General features: G+C 46.0%; 1 protein-coding gene across 1 annotated transcript in view; it reads right to left on the reverse strand.

Annotated features, from left to right (window-relative positions):
• Positions 1-17,933, reverse strand: part of MYLK (myosin light chain kinase) — a 185,406-nt gene extending 167,473 nt beyond the window's left edge. Inside the window, exons 1-2 of the mRNA XM_082839581.1 lie at positions 17,854-17,933; positions 9,859-10,026 (exon numbers count right to left, since the gene is read on the reverse strand). Of these exons, the coding sequence (XP_082695707.1) occupies positions 9,859-10,026; positions 17,854-17,883 (198 nt within the window). The 5' untranslated portion in view covers positions 17,884-17,933. The remainder of the gene's footprint in view (positions 1-9,858; positions 10,027-17,853) is intronic.
• Positions 17,934-18,214: the final 281 nt, after the last annotated feature.

The raw sequence follows: 18,214 nt of genomic DNA on the forward strand, positions 1-18,214 counted from the left end.
ATATGGACACCAAAGGGGGGAAAGCGGCGGAGTGGGGGGGGGGTGGCGGTGGTGTGATGAATTGGGAGATTGGGATTGACATATATACACTAATATGTATAAAATGGATAACTAATAAGAACCTGCTGTATAAAAACAAACTAACAAAAAAAAACTGGCAAAAGACGCTTGCCCATGTGTTGGGAGATGACTGGGAATCGGAGTTGGTTGGGACTATAGCAACCTGGCAAAGACATGCTTAGATGTAGGGGTAGTACCCACTGACCAACTGTGGCCAGATCTTATTTTTTGAGAAAAGCCATTCAGAAATGAATTGTATGCGTAAGTTTTCCATTTGTAAATCTTACCTCAAATGTTTTGAGAACACTGCTGACCAAACATAAAATGTCTGTGTACCAAATATGGCTGATGAGCTGACCATTTTTTACCTCTTTCATTATGGTTTTAAGTCATATACTCAAGCCTCTGTTATTTGATCCATCTGTTTTAGATGGTATCTCCTCACTTCCCACCATGTAAGATGAGGACAATAGTGCCCTTGTAGTTTTCTCTTCCTCTCTTTCCCTCGTCTACCTTACCATTCATCATTCCTTTACTTTTGGCTTGTCAAAGCTTACAGAGTTTACCTTCTGTTCTGTAACTCTAACTAACACTTTAGAGCTTTGTCTATAGATTGACTTTTAAAAAAAGAACAGGGACTTCCCTGGTGGTGCAGTGTTTAAGAATCTGCCTGCCAATGCAGGGGACACGGGTTCAATCCCTGGTCCAGGAAGATCCCACATGCCGTGGAGCAACTAAGCCCATGGGCCACAACTACTGAGCCTGCGTGCCACAATCACTGAGCCCATGTGCCACAACTACTGAAGCCCGTGAGCCTAGAGTCCGTGCTCCACAACGAGAAGCCACTGCAATGAGAAACCCGCACACCTCAATGAAGAGTAGCCCCCTCTCGCTGCAACTAGAGAAAGCCCGCGCACAGCAACGGAGACACAATGCAGCCAAAAATTAATTAATTAATTAATAAAACTTTTAAAAAATGTATAAAAAAGAACAATTTTCTTGATAGCAATATTATATTGTATAAATATTTTCTTCAAACATCTGGTGGCCATGAGTTAACTATTCACAATCTATGATTGAAGAACTAGTTCCTAAATGGAGGTTTTCCATCACTGTGTGTAGTCCTGTCACCCTGAATGAGGGGCCTGACTGCAAGCTTCGTGTCCCTGAGTGGGGCACGTCTACTGGTGGGCTTCACTTAGAGTGTCTGGGCATGGAGCAGCTGGACAGCAACTGGACAGTCAACACATTTCACCCGGTGGCAAAGTAAAAAAGACTTTCTTTGGAGATACTGATTAATATCCACACCAAGAGCTTCAGTTTTCTCCATAGAGATATTAAGTAAACATCCTTTAATTACCCCAATTTCTGCCCTACAGCCCACTGCTAGTCTCCAAATCCTTTCATCTCAAATATGTGGCTCTCACTTATATGTTATGGTGGGTAGCGCTGATGTATCCATCCATGCAAACCCATGGAAATCCCTCATCCACTAATTCCCCTCTCCTGTTCTCAGTGCAACTCTGAATTAATTCTTTTTAACCCTTTACGTTCATTTCAATGGCACATTTGGAGGGAGGAGAAGTTAATAAATCTGTTCAGTCTGGCATTTTGAATCAGAGTGGCCACCAACTTCTGACAATTGTACTTTCAGCATGACTTGCCCTGTCATTTCCCATTCTGCTGCTTTTCCTTTAAATACTTCAGGAACCAGCCTCCTTGTCATGAGAATTTCTGAGTCACCTGGAACAGACAGCTACTGAAATTTTGGGGAGCACATTCAAGCTTTCTGGGATACCAAGATTACTACTCTTCAACAAAAGTGGAAAACAAAGATTTGTTCATCAAGGGTTTACATTTTTCTTTGAATGATTTTATGCCCTAAGGAAATTATCAAGAATTTAATGTCTTATTTCTATTGTGAGTGGAACAGCCATTGTCAATATATCTTCTAGCTGTGGATCTCTAGTACGTGGGGACCGAATTAAATGCAAGAGTGGCCTTGATCAGCCCTCTCTGATAGCACTTTCTGTGATGATAGAAATGTTCCATAATCTGTGCTGCCCAACACGGTAGCTATCAGCCACATGTGGATACTGAGTGCTGAAAATGTGGCTAGCATGGCTGAAGAAGTGAATTTTTAATTTTATTTAATTTTAATTCATTTAACCTAAATTTAAGTAGCCGTATGTGGCTAATCGCTATCCTACTGGACAATGCAGCTCTAGGCCTCAAACAACTCGTTTGCATTGAGGAAACAAAAGACAATAAACAATACCTGATAAAGCTGCACATTAATAAAAGAAAAAATTAACCAGATAAGTAAGTATTCTAGGAATTCAGAGGAGGGAGCAATTGAGGGTTGGAAAGTTCAGGATTAGCTTAGATCTTCCTATGAGGTAGATCTATGTACTATTGTTAAAAAAAAAAAAGCCCAAAAGATGTTAAGCAAAAAGAGCAAGGTGCAGATCAGTATATGTACATGGGGCCATTTGTATATGTAAAAGCATATACAGATTTATGCATATATTTGCATAGAATATTTGCCTATATTTGCATAGAATATTTCCGGACGGATACCCAAATTGTTAATGGTGGCTACCTCTGGAGAGCAGAAGTACAGGTCAAGGGCAAGCAACATTTTTACTTTGCTGGAATTTTTGTTTTAAAAAAAGTTTAACATTTAAATCGTTTTTTTCTTTATAATAAAATTATAGGCACAGAGATGATTAATGAATAATACGTTTTTAAAAGGCCAAAGTAGTCAACTCTTTCCTGCGGTTATTACTCATGAATGATTTTATGTGATTATTGGGAATCTTCACATCCTATTACCATGGCTCCTCTGTCCTCTACTAAAATGCTTTAAAGAGAAGACATACTTAAGGAAAGTAGCCTGAAGGAGGTAGGGTTTAAATAGGACCTTGATGCTGGCTAAGATGCGGTGAGAGAAGGAAGGGCATTCTTGATAAAGGCATGGCCTCAGGTAAAGAAGGGAGCAGGGAATAGGGTGGGGGAAGGGGAGACAAGACCCTAAGAAGCAGGGGACCAAAGCCCTATGGGCTTGACTGGCAAGAGGTCTCGAGTCAGACCCTACCAACCTGGTTCTCAAGGGAACCAAACACTTACAGAGCACCCATCATGTGGCAGGCATTGTGCTACTCCTGGGACACAAAGACGAATAAGAAACAGTCACTGAGTTCAAGGAACCAGATGAGACCTGTAAAAGGGATGACATCAATAGTGCGAGGAACACAAGATGTGGACGCTGAAGTACTGCCTCCTTCACTTTCTGACATAATCTTGGCAAGGTCTGTAATTACTCTGAGCCCCTGGGTTCTTCCTCTATAAAAAATGGGGATATGAGGGCATTATGCTAAGTGAAATAAGTCAGACAGAGAAAGACAAATACAGCATGATGTCACTTATATGTAGAATCTAAAAAATACAACAAACTAGTGAATATAAAAAAAGAAGCAGACTCACAGACACAGGGAACAAACTAGTGGCTACCAGTGGGGAGGGTGGGGAGGGGCACTGCAGGGGTGGGGCGTGGGAGGTACAAACTACTGGCTGTAAGATAGGTTTAAGGATGTATTGAACAACACGGGGACTACAGCCAATATTTTGCAATAACTGTAAATGGAGTATAACCTTTAAAAATTGTATTAAAAATTTTTTTAACTTTTAAAAATGGGTATAAAGCTACTTTACCATGAGGACAAAATGACGAAGACCATATGCCTGGCGCCAGTAGGCCTATCACACTCTGTCCCCACTCCTAATCGATAGGGAAGATAAAATGTTTTCCTTGTTTACCCTTTCTCCACAAAGGTGATACCAGAACAAAGTACTGCTGTGTGGGTGAGCAGGGCTGGAGTGAGCCATAGGGAGCAAGGGAGGAAGAGGGGTCAGAGCTGGAGAGCTTGGAGCTGATTGGAAGGGCCTTGTGGGCAGCGCTGAGGAACCTCATCCAAGGTTCGAGGATTGAAGCAGGCAGGTGACATAGTCAGACCTGCATTGTCGGTAGGACCAACTGGAAGGACAGAAGTCAGGAAGCAAGAAACCAGTTTCCAAGCCACTGCAAACCTCATTTAATCTCCTCTAAATTCCTATAGTACAAACTATTTAATTGAACTATTTCAAGCATCTAATTATACTGTCATATCCTACTGTTTTATAGGTACACGTTTTTCTCAAGAACCACATCATTAAGACTTCTGAGGACAGAGAATTCCGTGATGGTCCAGTGGTTGGGACTCGGCACTTTCACGCTTTCACTGCCGGGGGCCCGGGTTCGATCCCTGGTTGGGGGTGGGGTGGGGACTAAGATCCCGCAAGTCATGGCCAAAAACAAGACTTCTGAGGGCAGAAAGCAGACCAGATGCTTCCTTCGAACTTCTCTAAGTGGTTGAGCGCTTCTGAGATAGAAGCGAACTGGGCAGTTAGTGGGGGAAGGATACCAATGTTGGTTAAAGTGGAAATTGAGTTATTCTCGCTTTCATGGGTCAGGCCTTCCCTGTTCCGTTCCTCCACCCTCCACGCCTTAAACATAAACATGTCTTAATGAGGCCAGGCTAGCCCGTTGTTGTGAAGCCCCCTTCAGTGAACGCTGAGCCCTTCAGTCTGGACTGAAACCTCATTTGGACTGTAGTTTAAGAGGCACTGAAGTATCAGCTCGTTTCATTCACAGCACAGCCAGGGCCTATCACTATGCTTGCTTTTTCTGATAAGAATGAATTCCAGGGCAGAAGGGAAGAAATCTCCAGTAATTTTAGTATTTTTCCTACCATCTCGCTCCTTTCACACTTGACTCCATGTTGGGGGAAGCAGCCCGTCAGCACTTTAGCCGCCCTCGGGGGCAACAGAGCAGCTGGACGCATTTCAGTCAGCCCTGGACATGTGTGGGCCTCCGCTATCTGCCCGTGGAGGCCCCCAGCACCCTGGGCCCAGCAACACTCACGAGGCAGTGGCACAGTCCATCCTATGCTGTCAGGGTCCAGCTATACCCGTGGGCGGACAACAGATCCCCACATCTGAGTTTCATCTACCTTCTTATCCCCCCAAGCAAACAGCTGCCCCTTGACCATCCCACTCAGGCCTAGGTAAGTCTTCTCATGGGAATAGGCCCACCCAGGCCTTAGAAGTGGGCTCAGGGCCCCTTGGTAGAGAATTCCAGGGTCCTGGGTGCTCAGAACATGGCAGATGGTGTGGCTCCACTGGGTATATCCCTGGAGCAGAGAGATCCCCTGCTCTTGGGCAAGGGTGCAGCCAGATGAAGGAACAGGGGTTTCTAGAATGTGGGCTCAGGTTGCCTGGGTCTAAAGGTGGTACTGATGAGACATAGATCCAAAGTTGTATGAGTTCTGATAACTATAATCTCCTTAAGCTGGCAGAGGAAAAAAAAAAAAAAAAAGGTGGGGCAGGGTAGGTAGCTTTGCCCTAATCAGTAGACCCTGATCAAATAGTAGTTTTCTGTAATGACATTAAATCACCACTTAGCACCATATGGTTGACTCTCTCTCATAGACCCTAGACCCTGTTGGTTCAAGCCAGATGGCCACAGCCAGGGAGGCACAAATTCCTCTAGAATGCTTTAACTGCACGGCCACATTCAACTCAAGCACTCTCCTCACTGTTGGTAGATTTGGTAAAGGTCTGAAAGGGTTTTTTAGTCCTTCTCTGTGTTATGTCTTCTCCCCTGTTATTCCCATCATTTAAGAGAAGATATCTCCACGTGCATCTCATTAGGTGTTGTTTATCAGTTAGGAACACTTTCTATAAAATCTCCTGTGTGAATAACCACAGCCAAAGATCCTATCTAGGAAACTCTCTAAGCCTTAGGACTTCTGTCTCTTAGCTGATGGTCTTTATGTTCCCTCCACAGCTGTAGCCCCCCACCCCCTATGCCCACCCCAACCAATCCTTTGTATTCTGGCTTGTTCCCTCATGGTTTTAACATGGCTGCCTGAGCACCAGCCATCAAATCTGCATTCACGGCAGGAAGCAGGGGAGGGGTGGAATATGAGAGAACCAGTGACTTTTGGTTTGTTTCTTTTTTTGCGGTACACAGGTCTCTCACTGTTGTGGCCTCTCCCGTTGCGGAGCACAGGCTCCGGATGCACAGGCCCAGCGGCCATGGCTCACGGGCCCAGCCGCTCCACAGCACGTCGGATCTTCCCGGACCGGGGCACGAACCCGTGTCCTCTGCATCAGCAGGCAGACTCTCAACCACTGCGCCACCAGGGAAGCCCTTGTTTTGTTTTAATCAGAAAAGCAAATGCTTTCCTAGGAATACACTAGCTGACTTCAGCCAAATGTGTCACTGAACAACTCTTAGCTGCAAAGGAAAACTTCACAATGACCTCTAGAATGGAAAAGGGAAGGGCAAAGAGGGTTGGTCGTGGGTTACCCGTTGGTCCAAAGTACCTGCCACAAAGTGGAAAAACCCTAAAGGATGTGACGGACTGAGACCCACAGAGCTGAACATCTCACAGTTTGGAGCTTCTCAGAAAAAGACAAGAACCACAAGGGGCACCTGTGGTCCTGTCTTAGGGTCACCAAGACTTTTCGATAGAAAGAGGAAGGCGGGGAGGAAGAGGTTCATTAAGTCTTTGGCCTAAAAATAGGATAAAGAGAGGGGGGGTGGGCAACTGTTTTTACCTCTTTCAGGAATAAAACCAGAAAACACAAGGTTGAACCAATTTCTGATTACCAGCTTCAGAAGGCAGTAGGAAACAAATCTTTATAACTTCCTCACATCTGTGGGGCTCATTGTGTTTCTACAGTTATGGGAGGATCCCGTGCCCCATGCAGAAGAAGTTGGGACATCCTAGTACCCTCCACACCAGGCTTTAGGGCTTGAGCTGGTAGTGGCAACTTTTTAGAGGGGCGTGGGGGGAGAGGAAAGCAGACAGAGGCCCTGAGGGCTGCTGCAAGGAAGAGAAGGGTTCCTGCTGGCTGCGATGGGTGCCAGCCTGGGCCTAAGAAGTAGCTTGAAGGCTCATTTTAAAAGTCGCTCAGTTGTAAGAGATTCTGCAAGAACCCAGTGACTGGAGAGCTGAGGTCCTGAGGTCGCTGTGAAACTGACACCAGGACTGGCTGGTGCAGAATGAGCCTCTAGAACAGGATGCGTCCCAGGGCCTGGACAGAGGGGTCAGCTGCAGGACAGGTCAAGTGGCCACAGCAGAGCAGGTTAACATGCCCTAGAGGCAGAGAACCGCTGGCTGTGATCAGGGGATAACCGTTTGGCACTTGGTCTTTTAAAACAAGAAACTCCTGCTCTAAGCTCGTGTCACGCAGGTCACCACCACCCTACCCTTCCCTTCTCTGAGGGGGCCAGGTCAGGAACACCCGCTGCTCATCTGCATCTCTGTATCCAAACAAAAATTCCTCATTCTGGAGTCACTTGACGTGGCCCTTCCCCGATGCAAGGTGTTCCTCTGCTTCAGTGATAATAACACACTCACAGCACGCTAGCTTACAGAGCGCTTTCTAAGACAGCGCCTCCCTCTGTGTTTCTCTCTGCAAGTTCTGAGATGGAGCCAGACATTCCACCTAACATCTCTCTGGAATTGTCTTCCTTCTGTGTCCACTATACACCAGCATGCTCTCAAGGTGCTCTTCTGGGTTAATTCCAGGAAGCTGGTGAGTGGTAACAGAGCTCCGAAGGCTGACCTCTAAGGAACACATTCCCTTTGACCTATAGCCCACATGTAATATACAAAGTCAGCTATTTCCTCAATATAAGTAAAATAAAATGTTCACATAGAGAATGCTCTACTTTAAGAATACTGCAGTCAGCATTGTGAATGCATGAAATGCCATTGAATTGTTTAAGACAGTTAAATTTAGGTATATGAACGTCACCTCATTAAAAAAAAATACTGTTATTACTACACTTCTTGACTTTATGAACTGCTTTGACCATTTTCTTCTTCAACTCGCTTTCTTTTCACATCCCTGAAGGCCAGAAAATATAGAAACAACTAGTTATTTCTTCTCAGATAAGGAAACTGAGGTCCAGAGAAGGTCTGACCTGCCAACTAGAGGATAACTGAGCAACAGAGATCTCCAGTGTGTGGACTCCTGGGCCAGTGCTCATTCTACAAATGTTCCAGGGCAAACAGCCCAAAGGCTCCGCTCCTTCATGACCTCCAAAGTCAGCAAAGGAAGCAAGGCCTCTTCATCTGCAGAAGCTAAGTCATCTCTTACTCTCTGAATTTGAGGGAGGAGTTCATCTCTGACAAGCAATAGGGCAGGAGGGTGGGTGTGGATCAGTTTTGCTAAGCCGTTTTTCACAAGTTCACTTTGAATTTTTTAAGTGTAAGTCCAGTGTTTTATAACATATTCGCAAAGTTGTGCAACCACCACCCCTACCTAATTTCAGAACAGTCATCATCCCCAAAAGAAACACTGCACCGCTCAGCGGTCACTCCCCACTCCTCCCCGCTAGCCCTCCACCACACTCATCTACTGTTAGTCGCTATACTTTTGCCTGTTCTGGACATTTCAGATACGTGCAGTCATTCAACAGGTGGCCTGCTGTGTCTGGCTTCTTTCATGTAGCGTGTTTTCAGTGCTCATCCATGTTGTCGTGTGCATCAGTACTTCACTCCTATTTCTAAATCCCCAGGGACTCTTCCTGTTGCTTCTTTCCTGCCAGCTGAGGGGATGTGGGGATGGAGGGACCACAATCAGGGCAACAGAAAAAAGCCCTCATCCTGGTAGAGCCCAGAGAGAAGAAACAGACCCCTCAGCAGCATCACCAACATTCCCCTTCTTCAAGTAAAACATATGACAAGGAACGTCAGATCCACCAGCAAACAGTTAACTACACAGGCCTGTGCAGAGCACAGAGCCCCTGAATACACTCCAGCCAAACGTGCCACTTAAACAGAGGCAAGGCCCAGTGTCGTCCAGGAAGAGTGATGCTCTTGACTCCTTCACTCCACAAGCTCTCAGGTCCCTGCTCTTAACTTGTAGACTCATAGCACAACCTCATCACCTCATCACCTCAGCTGTCTTCTGCTCGGATCAAAGCCTTCTAGCTGCTAAAGCATTTCCTGGGGGAGATCGTCCGTGTTTAATCCAGGACAAATATTACTTGCAAACCCCTGACTTCCACGTGCATCTCTGCATCAAGCTGATGATCTGACTTCATGGCGGCCTGAGCCAGCAGCTTACTAAAAGTCTCTCCAATGGGGCATAACCTCCATATTCTTACAGTTATTCTTCCCATCTTCCTCTTCTCCTTTCTAGTACAAGGTGGACAAGGAATTATCATTGCCTGCTTGCAGAGGAAGAAATGGAGGCCCAGTAAGGGCAAGAGACCAGTACCCATTAGCAAAAGGTGACAGAACTGAGATAAGGGGTCCTAGCTCCCACCCCATTGCTCTGGATGTACCATGTGGATACACGAGAGGGTCAGTTAACCAAACACTCCTTCCAGGTAGGAAGTGAGACGAAAGTGAGAGTTAGTTCTCAATTGTCAGATCTGAGACTTCCTGCCACCAGCCCCCCTCTTCTTCTCCTAGAATCAGGTGCACGAACCCAGAACACGACCTGCATTAATAGCAAAACTTCGGCGTCCCTCCCCACCCCCAAGTTCTCCAGCACGGCCCAAAGTCAACCACAAACGAAAGAAATAGGGCCAGTGGGCGTATCTCCACTTTACTTGTGAGTCCCAAAGGAAAGCAGGCTTTCTGGCAGGTCAGCCTGCCGAGGGGAAGGCTGGAGCAGAAGCAACCACCCTGCCCCACATCCCCTGCAAGCCGCCCGCCCCGCCTCACTCCTTACCCTCCCTTCAAACTTGGCGGTGGCCCCTTCCTTGATGCAGAGGTTCCGAGGGGGCAAAATGAAAGCAGGGGCCTCGGTCAGGGGCATGGAGCCGACTCTCGAGGGATCCACAGTGACGGAGGTTTTGGAAACGTGTGTCGAGGCAGCCAGCTTCACATCCCCCATGGCCTGCAAACAGGAAGATAGATCAGGTCAGACGAGACAAAGTACAGCCCGTCCTCCGGGCAGGCGGCCGACGTGCCCAGGGTGCTGGTTGGGGCCGCAGCGTCGTGGGCTTTACGGGGAACCCCACTAGGTCAGGAGCCGCCTGGAGCTCCTCTCTGGGAATGAGAGTCCCTGGGTCCCCTACACGCAAAGCTGCAGGGGTGAAGCCCCGTCTGCCCCAGACGCCAGCTCCCAGGGCCACGTCCTGGTCTCCCCAAAACCCCGTGGAGAACTTCCAGGAAGGGGGCAGCTAGAGCAGGAACAGAGAAATCAGATGTTCCTCGGCGTTTTTACAATGGATATCTGAAGTCATACTTAAGTCACTCAACCTTCAGAATCTGTATCTGCGTTAGGCACTCAAGGTGAAAGTAAAAGCTGCTTTTGCCTGAACTGTGAGGGCTCTTGGGCTAAAGAAAAATGAGATCCACAGTCCAAGAAAGACAAGAGTTTAGGGTTCATACGGCAAGGATCCCGGGGGAGGTGAGATGAGGTGAGAGTGCGGGGTTGAAAGCAGGGAAGGAAGCAAGGCTAGGGAGGACCCTAGCCACTTCTGGGGATCAGAGTGCGAAAAAGCCTCAAAAGCCATAGAACGTCAGAGAAGGGAGCATTTTAAGGTTATCCAGGCTCGCTCCTCCATTTATAACTGAGGCCCAGAGAAGGTAAGTCACTCACTCAGAGAGACAAAGCAAAATGATGGCATGACTGGCAAGTACACCTCAGGCTCCTGACTCCTGGTCCAGGGCCCCGTTGGGACTAGACAAGATGTCTATGGGGGCTGGCAGGTTGATTGGAACGAAGGGATCTCCTTAGGATTAATTCTAGAAGTGGAATTAGTAACAGGTATGAATCAGTTCCTGGTTGCAAATTACAGAAATGGACTCTGGCTCTCATAAATGGAGAAGGGATCTGTTGGAAAGACGGGGAGTAGGGAAGCTATCAAAGTCCACAGGAAAGGCTGGAGAACCAGGCTGGGAACACAGGCAGCAGTCGAGAGAAGCCAGGTTGTCAGAGCCTAGCCAAGGTCACTGGACACCCGTTGCCACCCCCTGGAATATGTCCCAAGTATCCCTGCTCCAGATTTCAAGTCCAGGTAGGAGCCTCACCAGGCTGGGATGGTTCCAGGTTGGGGACCACATCTTACTCAGCATGGAATCCACGGTACCTGGCCTATCACAGCCCTGCAACAAACGTCTGCTAAACTGAAGAGGAAGAGTATTTCCAGTTTTTATTTTTCTGTTCATTTTCTTGGGATCGTCAGTCACAAGCCTATGTCCCATGCCAAGTGGGGTGAGCTGACAGAAATGAACAGTGATAATCTGGGCATGTAATGAGTTTGTTTAAATTTAATAACGTCTAACAAAACTAAAATGGAGGCAACAAGTTAAAGCAACAAAGACCTAGGTTCGTTTGTAACAGGGCACACCCCCTGCTTGACAAAGCCAGCTTTCTCTTTCACTGATGAGGTATTAGCTTTGCAAACAAAATCCTTTCCAAATGGTAAGACTCACAGGTTCACTGTAGTAAGTAACAATAAAAACCAAATTTATGCAGCACTTACTATATACCAGGAACTATTCTAAACACTTTACAAATAATAGCTCAATTGCTCCTTACATCAACACTGTGCGACAGATGATCTCATCATCCTCATTTTATGGATTAGAAACCGAGGCTCACTGAGATTAAGTCATTTGCCCAGGGTCAGAGTATTTAGTAGGGGGCAGAACTGGCATTTGATCCCAGGTGTCTGGCACCAAAGCTCCTATTCTTAACCACTGGACCCTCTTTTTTCTTTAATTAATTATTTATTTTTGACTGCGCTGGGTCTTTGTTGCTGCATGCGGGCTTTCTCTAGTTGCAGCGAGCAGGGGCTACTCTTTGTTGCAGTGCGCGGGCTTCTCACTGCAGCTCTTGTTGCAGAGCACAGGCTCTAGGTACATGGGCTTCAGTAGTTGTGGCACGTGGGCTCAGTACTTGTGGTGCACGGGCTTAGGTGCTCCTCGGCATGTGGGATCTTCCCGGACCAGGGCTCGAACCCGTGTTCCCTGCATTGGCAGGCGGATTCTTAATCACTGCACCACCAGGGAAGTCCCCCACTGGACCCTCTTGCTTCCTATTAGCAGTCAGAGTTGGCTGGTAGGAAGTGGGTCTGAGGTTGGGGTCATAAGCGAGAAAGCTGACAGCTGCTACCACACACACATAACACTGAGATCTTCCGTATGACACAGCATACCAATGACAACATTAAAAGGCATTTGATGATCTGGGATAAAATGTCTGCAACCAGAATGAAGGACTAGGATATTTTATATATAAGAAAACAGCCTGACAGATAATGGGTAGAGCTATCACTTGGACGGTACACAGAAGATAGACAAACGACCACAACACAAATGGAAGCTGCCTAGCCTCAGTCAGAATCCAAGAGTGCAAGTCAAGGACAAGTTATTATTTAAAAAAACTAACCAAATGACATTTAAAAAGAAAGACAACATACAATACCGGTGAGACTCTGGGTACTCATATCCTTCTGAGGAGTATAAACTAAAGCAATATTTCTAGAAAGCAATTTTTCAAAAGGATTCTGAAAAAAATGTCCATCTCTTTCCCCAGTAATCCTACATTTAGAAATGTATTATTGGGAAAGAATCAGAGGTACAGCCCCAAATTTATATATGAGAATGCTAATCACATTATTTATAGGAAAATAAACAGAAAAATAATCCAGTTAAATAGAAATAGAAAAAAAAAAACCAGTTAAATATCCAACAGTGAGAATTGGTTAAATACAGTAGAATATCAGGCAGTTATATGAGTGTATATTTACAAGGAAAATAATAATAGGAATTTAATGATATAGAAATTTTAAACTAAAAATAAGTTTCATTATGGAAAATTTCAAACAGAAAAGTAGAAAGAATGATAAAATGAGCACCTCAGATACCTATCACCTAGATTCAACAGTTAACATTTTGCCATATTTATATCATTGTGTTTGTGTATGTGTTTGCAGAACCATTTCAAGGTAATCAGGATATAATTTTAATGGCAAGAATCAGGATATAGTCATTCACTCAATTAAAATATATTTATTGGGGCTTCCCTGGTGGCGCAGTGGTTGAGAGTCCGCCTGCCGATGCAGGGGACACGGGTTCGTGCCCCGGTCCGGGAAGATCCCACATGCCGCGGAGCGGCTGTGCCCGTGAGCCATGGCCGCTGAGCCTGCATGTCCGGAGCCTGTGCTCCGCAACGGGAGAGGCCACAACAGTGAGAGGCCCACATACCACAAAAAAAATAATAATAAAATAAATAAATTTATTGAACATCCACCATGTTGCAAGCTAGGGGCTAGGGATACAGCAGTGAACAATTACATGTGTGTGTGTGGTGAGTGTGATAACAGGGGGTTCTTATATCCTGCAGAGCCTCCCAGGACCATACCCCAGAGGGGACACAGTTCCCTCTGCCCTCCTCCACTGCCACTGAAGTGAGGTGACAAATACACTCTGTGCTGCCAGCGCCAGGGGTGGGGTGGAGTGAGGGCAGGTATCACAAGGGTCGTCGCCAGCCGCAAGTCCAGGGCACTGCTACTTTCCAGCTATTAGCTGGGCAAGGTACTTCAACTCTCCTGGCCTCAGTTTCCTTTTCTATAAAATGAGAATGATAATATCAATCTCACAAAGTTGAGGGGAGGATTTGAATGACAGTATATATAAAACACTTAGTACAGCATAAAAGGCACTCAATAATTGGTAGCTGTCAACATGGTCATCATCCAGCTCCCAAAGGGAAAGCAAGTTCCCCAACCCTGCAGGACACACCCTTTTCACCAAGGATGGCAAGCCCAGGCCAGCCTGATTATCCTCAGGGCAAGGGTATCTGAGTGGGATTATTGTATAACAGCAGTGGGAAGCATATGGCAGACCATGAGAAGGTGGGTAGGAGGGCCTGGGGCCCCTTGACAGCCTCCGCAGCACTGTCCTGTGTGTCCTAGCATGGAACGGGCAGGGTGTATGCACCCGACATCATGCTCAGCCCTAATCTCACTCAATCTCCTGGTCCTGCAAGGCAGTTCTGATTACGTTCCTTTCACAAACGAGGACGCCAGGGCTCAGAAAACCAACTACATTTGTCCAAGGTCACATAGCTAAGAAGTGGAAACCAAACTGAATTCTGATCGTAGCCATATCCTGTGGGCTTCCTGGAGGGCCTCCGGACCCAGACTAGGCATTTCCTGCCTTCTCCAGTAATGGGAGATGCGATAGGCAGAGGCTTGGGAGTTGCATAAAGGAAGGGGGGCGGGGGAATGTAACACCCCCTTCTGCTCTCACTTCTGGCTTTCAAAGACACAAGACTCTTCCACTCTGCTTTCGGGGGAGCTGGAAACTAAGAGTGGTGACATCAGGCTCAGAATTCTCTCTATAAATCCTCTTGATCTTGACCTTCTGAGGTCTCCCGAAGGCCCTGGATGCTATCATCAAAAGCAACATGCTCGGCCCCATACACACAGAAGACAGAAGTCTTCCATCCCTGGGCAGGAGGGAAGGTCTGGCTTCAGGTCAGAAACAGAACAGGCAAGTCAATACAGCAAGTGCCCTGTGAGGGGTGGGGGAGGGTGGGTAGGGCAGTTATTAACCACCACACAGGCAGAACCAGAGCCCAGTCCCAGGCTGGCCAGGCACACCAAACAGCTCTGCTCGGCCCATCACCCGGCCCACTGCCATCAGCCACATAAACATATTCCGTCCACACTGCCAATTAATGGTTACTGGCATATCTGGAATGCTCTACCAATAATAATTATTATAATAATTATAAATCAAACCAAACCATCCTTGTTCCCTTCTAACCCCTCATCCAGCCTGTTGACCACATTCCAGTCGAGAGCACCAGAGGGCCTGGGTGGCTTCTGCAATAATTTCTCTATCGGCAGAGCAGTACTCAGTGGCTGGAGTCAAATACACCTACCCAGGGGGTTTTGTTCAGCACCAGTTAAATGCAGATCAATAAGAGACAGAAGGTAAATGGGAGTGTTTTCTTAATTTCACTTTCAGATTTTTCATCATTAGTGTATAGGAATGCCAGAGATTTTTGTGCATTAATTTTGTATCCTGCTTTACCACTGCAACAAAAAGAATGAAATATCTAGGAATAAACCTACCTAAGGAGACAAAAGACCTGTATGCAGAAAATTATAAGACACTGATGAAAGAAATTAAAGATGATACAAATAGATGGAGAGATATACCATGTTCTTGGATTGGAAGAATCAACATTGTAAAAATGACTATACTACCCAAAGCAATCTACAGATTCAATGCAATCCCTATCAAACTACCACTGGCATTTTTCACAGAACTAGAACAAAAAATTTCACAATTTGTATGGAAACACAAAAGACCCCGAATAGCCAAAGCAATCTTGAGAACGAAAAACAGAGCTGGAGAAATCGGGCAACCTGACCTCAGACTATACTACAAAGCTACAGTAATCAAGACAGTATGGTACTGGCACAAAAACAGAAATATAGCTCAATGGAACAGGATAGAAAGCCCAGAGATAAACCCACACACATATGGTCACGTTATCTTTGATAAAGGAGGCAAGAATGTACAGTGGAGAAAGGACAGCCTCTTCAATAAGTGGTGCTGGGAAAACTGGACTGGTACATGTAAAAGTATGAGATTAGAACACTCCCTAACACCATACACAAAAATAAGCTCAAAATGGATTAAAGACCTAAATGTAAGGCCAGAAACTATCAAACTCTTCGAGGAAAACATAGGCAGAACACTCTATGACATAAATCACAGCAAGATCCTTTTTGACCCACCTCCTAGAGAAATGGAAATAAAAGCAAAAATAAACAAATGGGACCTAATGAAACTTCAAAGCTTTTGCACAGCAAAGGAAATCATAAACAAGACCAAAAGACAACCCTCAGAATGGGAGAAAACATGTGCAAATGAAGCAACTGACAAAGGATTAATCTCCAGAATTTACAAGCAGCTCATGCAGCTCAATAACAATAAAACAAACAACCCAATCCAAAAATAGGCAGAAGACCTAAATTGACATTTCTCCAAAGAAGATATACAGACTGCCAACAAACACATGAAAGAATGCTCAACATCATTAATCATTAGAGAAATGCACATCAAAACTACAATGAGGTATCACCTCACACCAGTCAGAATGGCCATCATCAAAAAATCTAGAAACAATAAATTCTGGACAGGGTGTGGAGAAAAGGGAACACTCTTGCACTGTTGGTGGGAATGTGAATTAGTACAGCCACTATGGAGAACAGTATGGACGTTCCTTAAAAAACTACAAATAGAACTACCATATGACCCAGCAATCCCACTACTGGGCATATACCCTGAGAAAACCATAATTCAAAAAGAGTCATGTACCAAAATGTTCATTGCAGCTCTATTTACAATAGCCAGGAGATGGAAGCAACCTAAGTGTCCATCATCGGATGAATGGATAAAGAAGATGTGGCACATATATACAATGCAATATTACTCAGCCATAAAAAGAAACGAAATTGAGTTATTTGTAGTGAGGTGGATGGACCTAGAGTCTGTCATACAGAGTGAAGTAAGTCAGAAAGAGAGAGACAAATACTGTATGCTAACACATATATATGGAATTTAAGGGGAAAAAAAGTCATGAAGAACCTAGGGGTAAGGCAGGAATAAAGACGCAGACCTACTAGAGAATGGACTTGAGGATATGGGGAGGGGGAAGGGTGAGCTGTGGCAAAGCGAGAGAGAGGCATGGACATATATACACTACCAAACGTAAGGTAGATAGCTAGTGGGAAGCAGCCACATAGCACAGGGAGATCAGCTTGGTGCTTTGTGACCACCTAGAGGGGTGGGATAGGGAGGGTGAGAGGGAGGGAGATGCAAGAGGGAAGAGATATGGGGACATATGTATATGTATAACTGATTCACTTCGTTATAAAGCAGAAACTAACACACCACTGTAAAGCAGTTATACTCCAATAAAGATGTAAAAAGAAAAAAAGAAGAAGAGACAGAAGTAAGAAGAGAAAAAAAGACGGAGGAGGGGATCAGAAGAGCAGTGGTCTGAGGGCTGGAAGCCACACGCCGCCATATACACACAATGCTTGGGCCAAAGCTCACCTCCAAATAAGGTTTTCACAAGTAGCAGAATTTATTAATCCTTCAAAGCAGCACTAAATTAATTTGACTTTAATTCGATCAAAAGCACTTTCAATTGTCTCCTGAACCCAGAAAGGAACACTTTCAACTATGGCCAAGAGAGAGGGCAAAAAGACTGAGGCAAAAAGACTCAGAGAAAAGTTTAAAATCAAGAATGAAGTTACACAGCAGAACAAGTTTAGAGCAACCAGCTGCCCCCTTCCCTACCCAAAGTGCATACATTTTAAATGATCGTAGTCCTTAAGCACCTGATCCGGCAGCAAGGCATCCTGGAGATACCATACCTTCCCTACAGGGAAGGGCTCCCAGTGGGCTCTGCACTGGAAGCCTGGCCGACAGCCATGAACCCCCGGAGCCACAGGCACACAGCAAGCACAGCAAACCACCGAGGTGCAAATGCCCCAGGCAATGACAGCTTCCTCTCCCCACCTTAATCCTCTCTCTTCAGAGCATTCAAATCCTGACAAATTCCCTAATCTCTCCTAATCCTGGAACGAGCTGCTCCTTGGCTGTGGGCTGTGCCTGCTGACTTGCTGTGACCCACCGGAGCAGGCAGTGCGGCAGGGTCACACACCAGAGAACGGACACGCCTTACCGTGACCTCTTCCCCGGGCAGCTCTCCCATGAGTTGGGACGCGTGGACGGCCACGCTTTACCACTGTACTGCAGAGACGCCTGTCCAAGGTCTGTCCGAGAAGGAAGACAGTGAAGGAGAGCCAGAGATGTAGCAGAGCCCAGTGCCAGACTGAAAAGTTAAGGGGCGTTCGTCTGACTGCTCACAGATGTTGCAACTTGCCTTGCACGGAGCAGCCAACTTCACCGGGTCAGAGGGATGTGTGGTTCCAATCCTCCCAGCTGGGGTGACCTTTGAAACCCCTGGCTGCCAGCTGCAGAGGCTCTGAGTGGAGTCCCGGGGAAACCAGGGATGGCAGCTCACAGGTTTTTACTTGTTCAGA

The sequence above is a fragment of the Leucopleurus acutus genome, assembly GCF_964270905.1.
Source record: "Leucopleurus acutus genome assembly, chromosome: 5".
Lineage (NCBI taxonomy): Eukaryota > Metazoa > Chordata > Mammalia > Artiodactyla > Delphinidae > Leucopleurus > Leucopleurus acutus.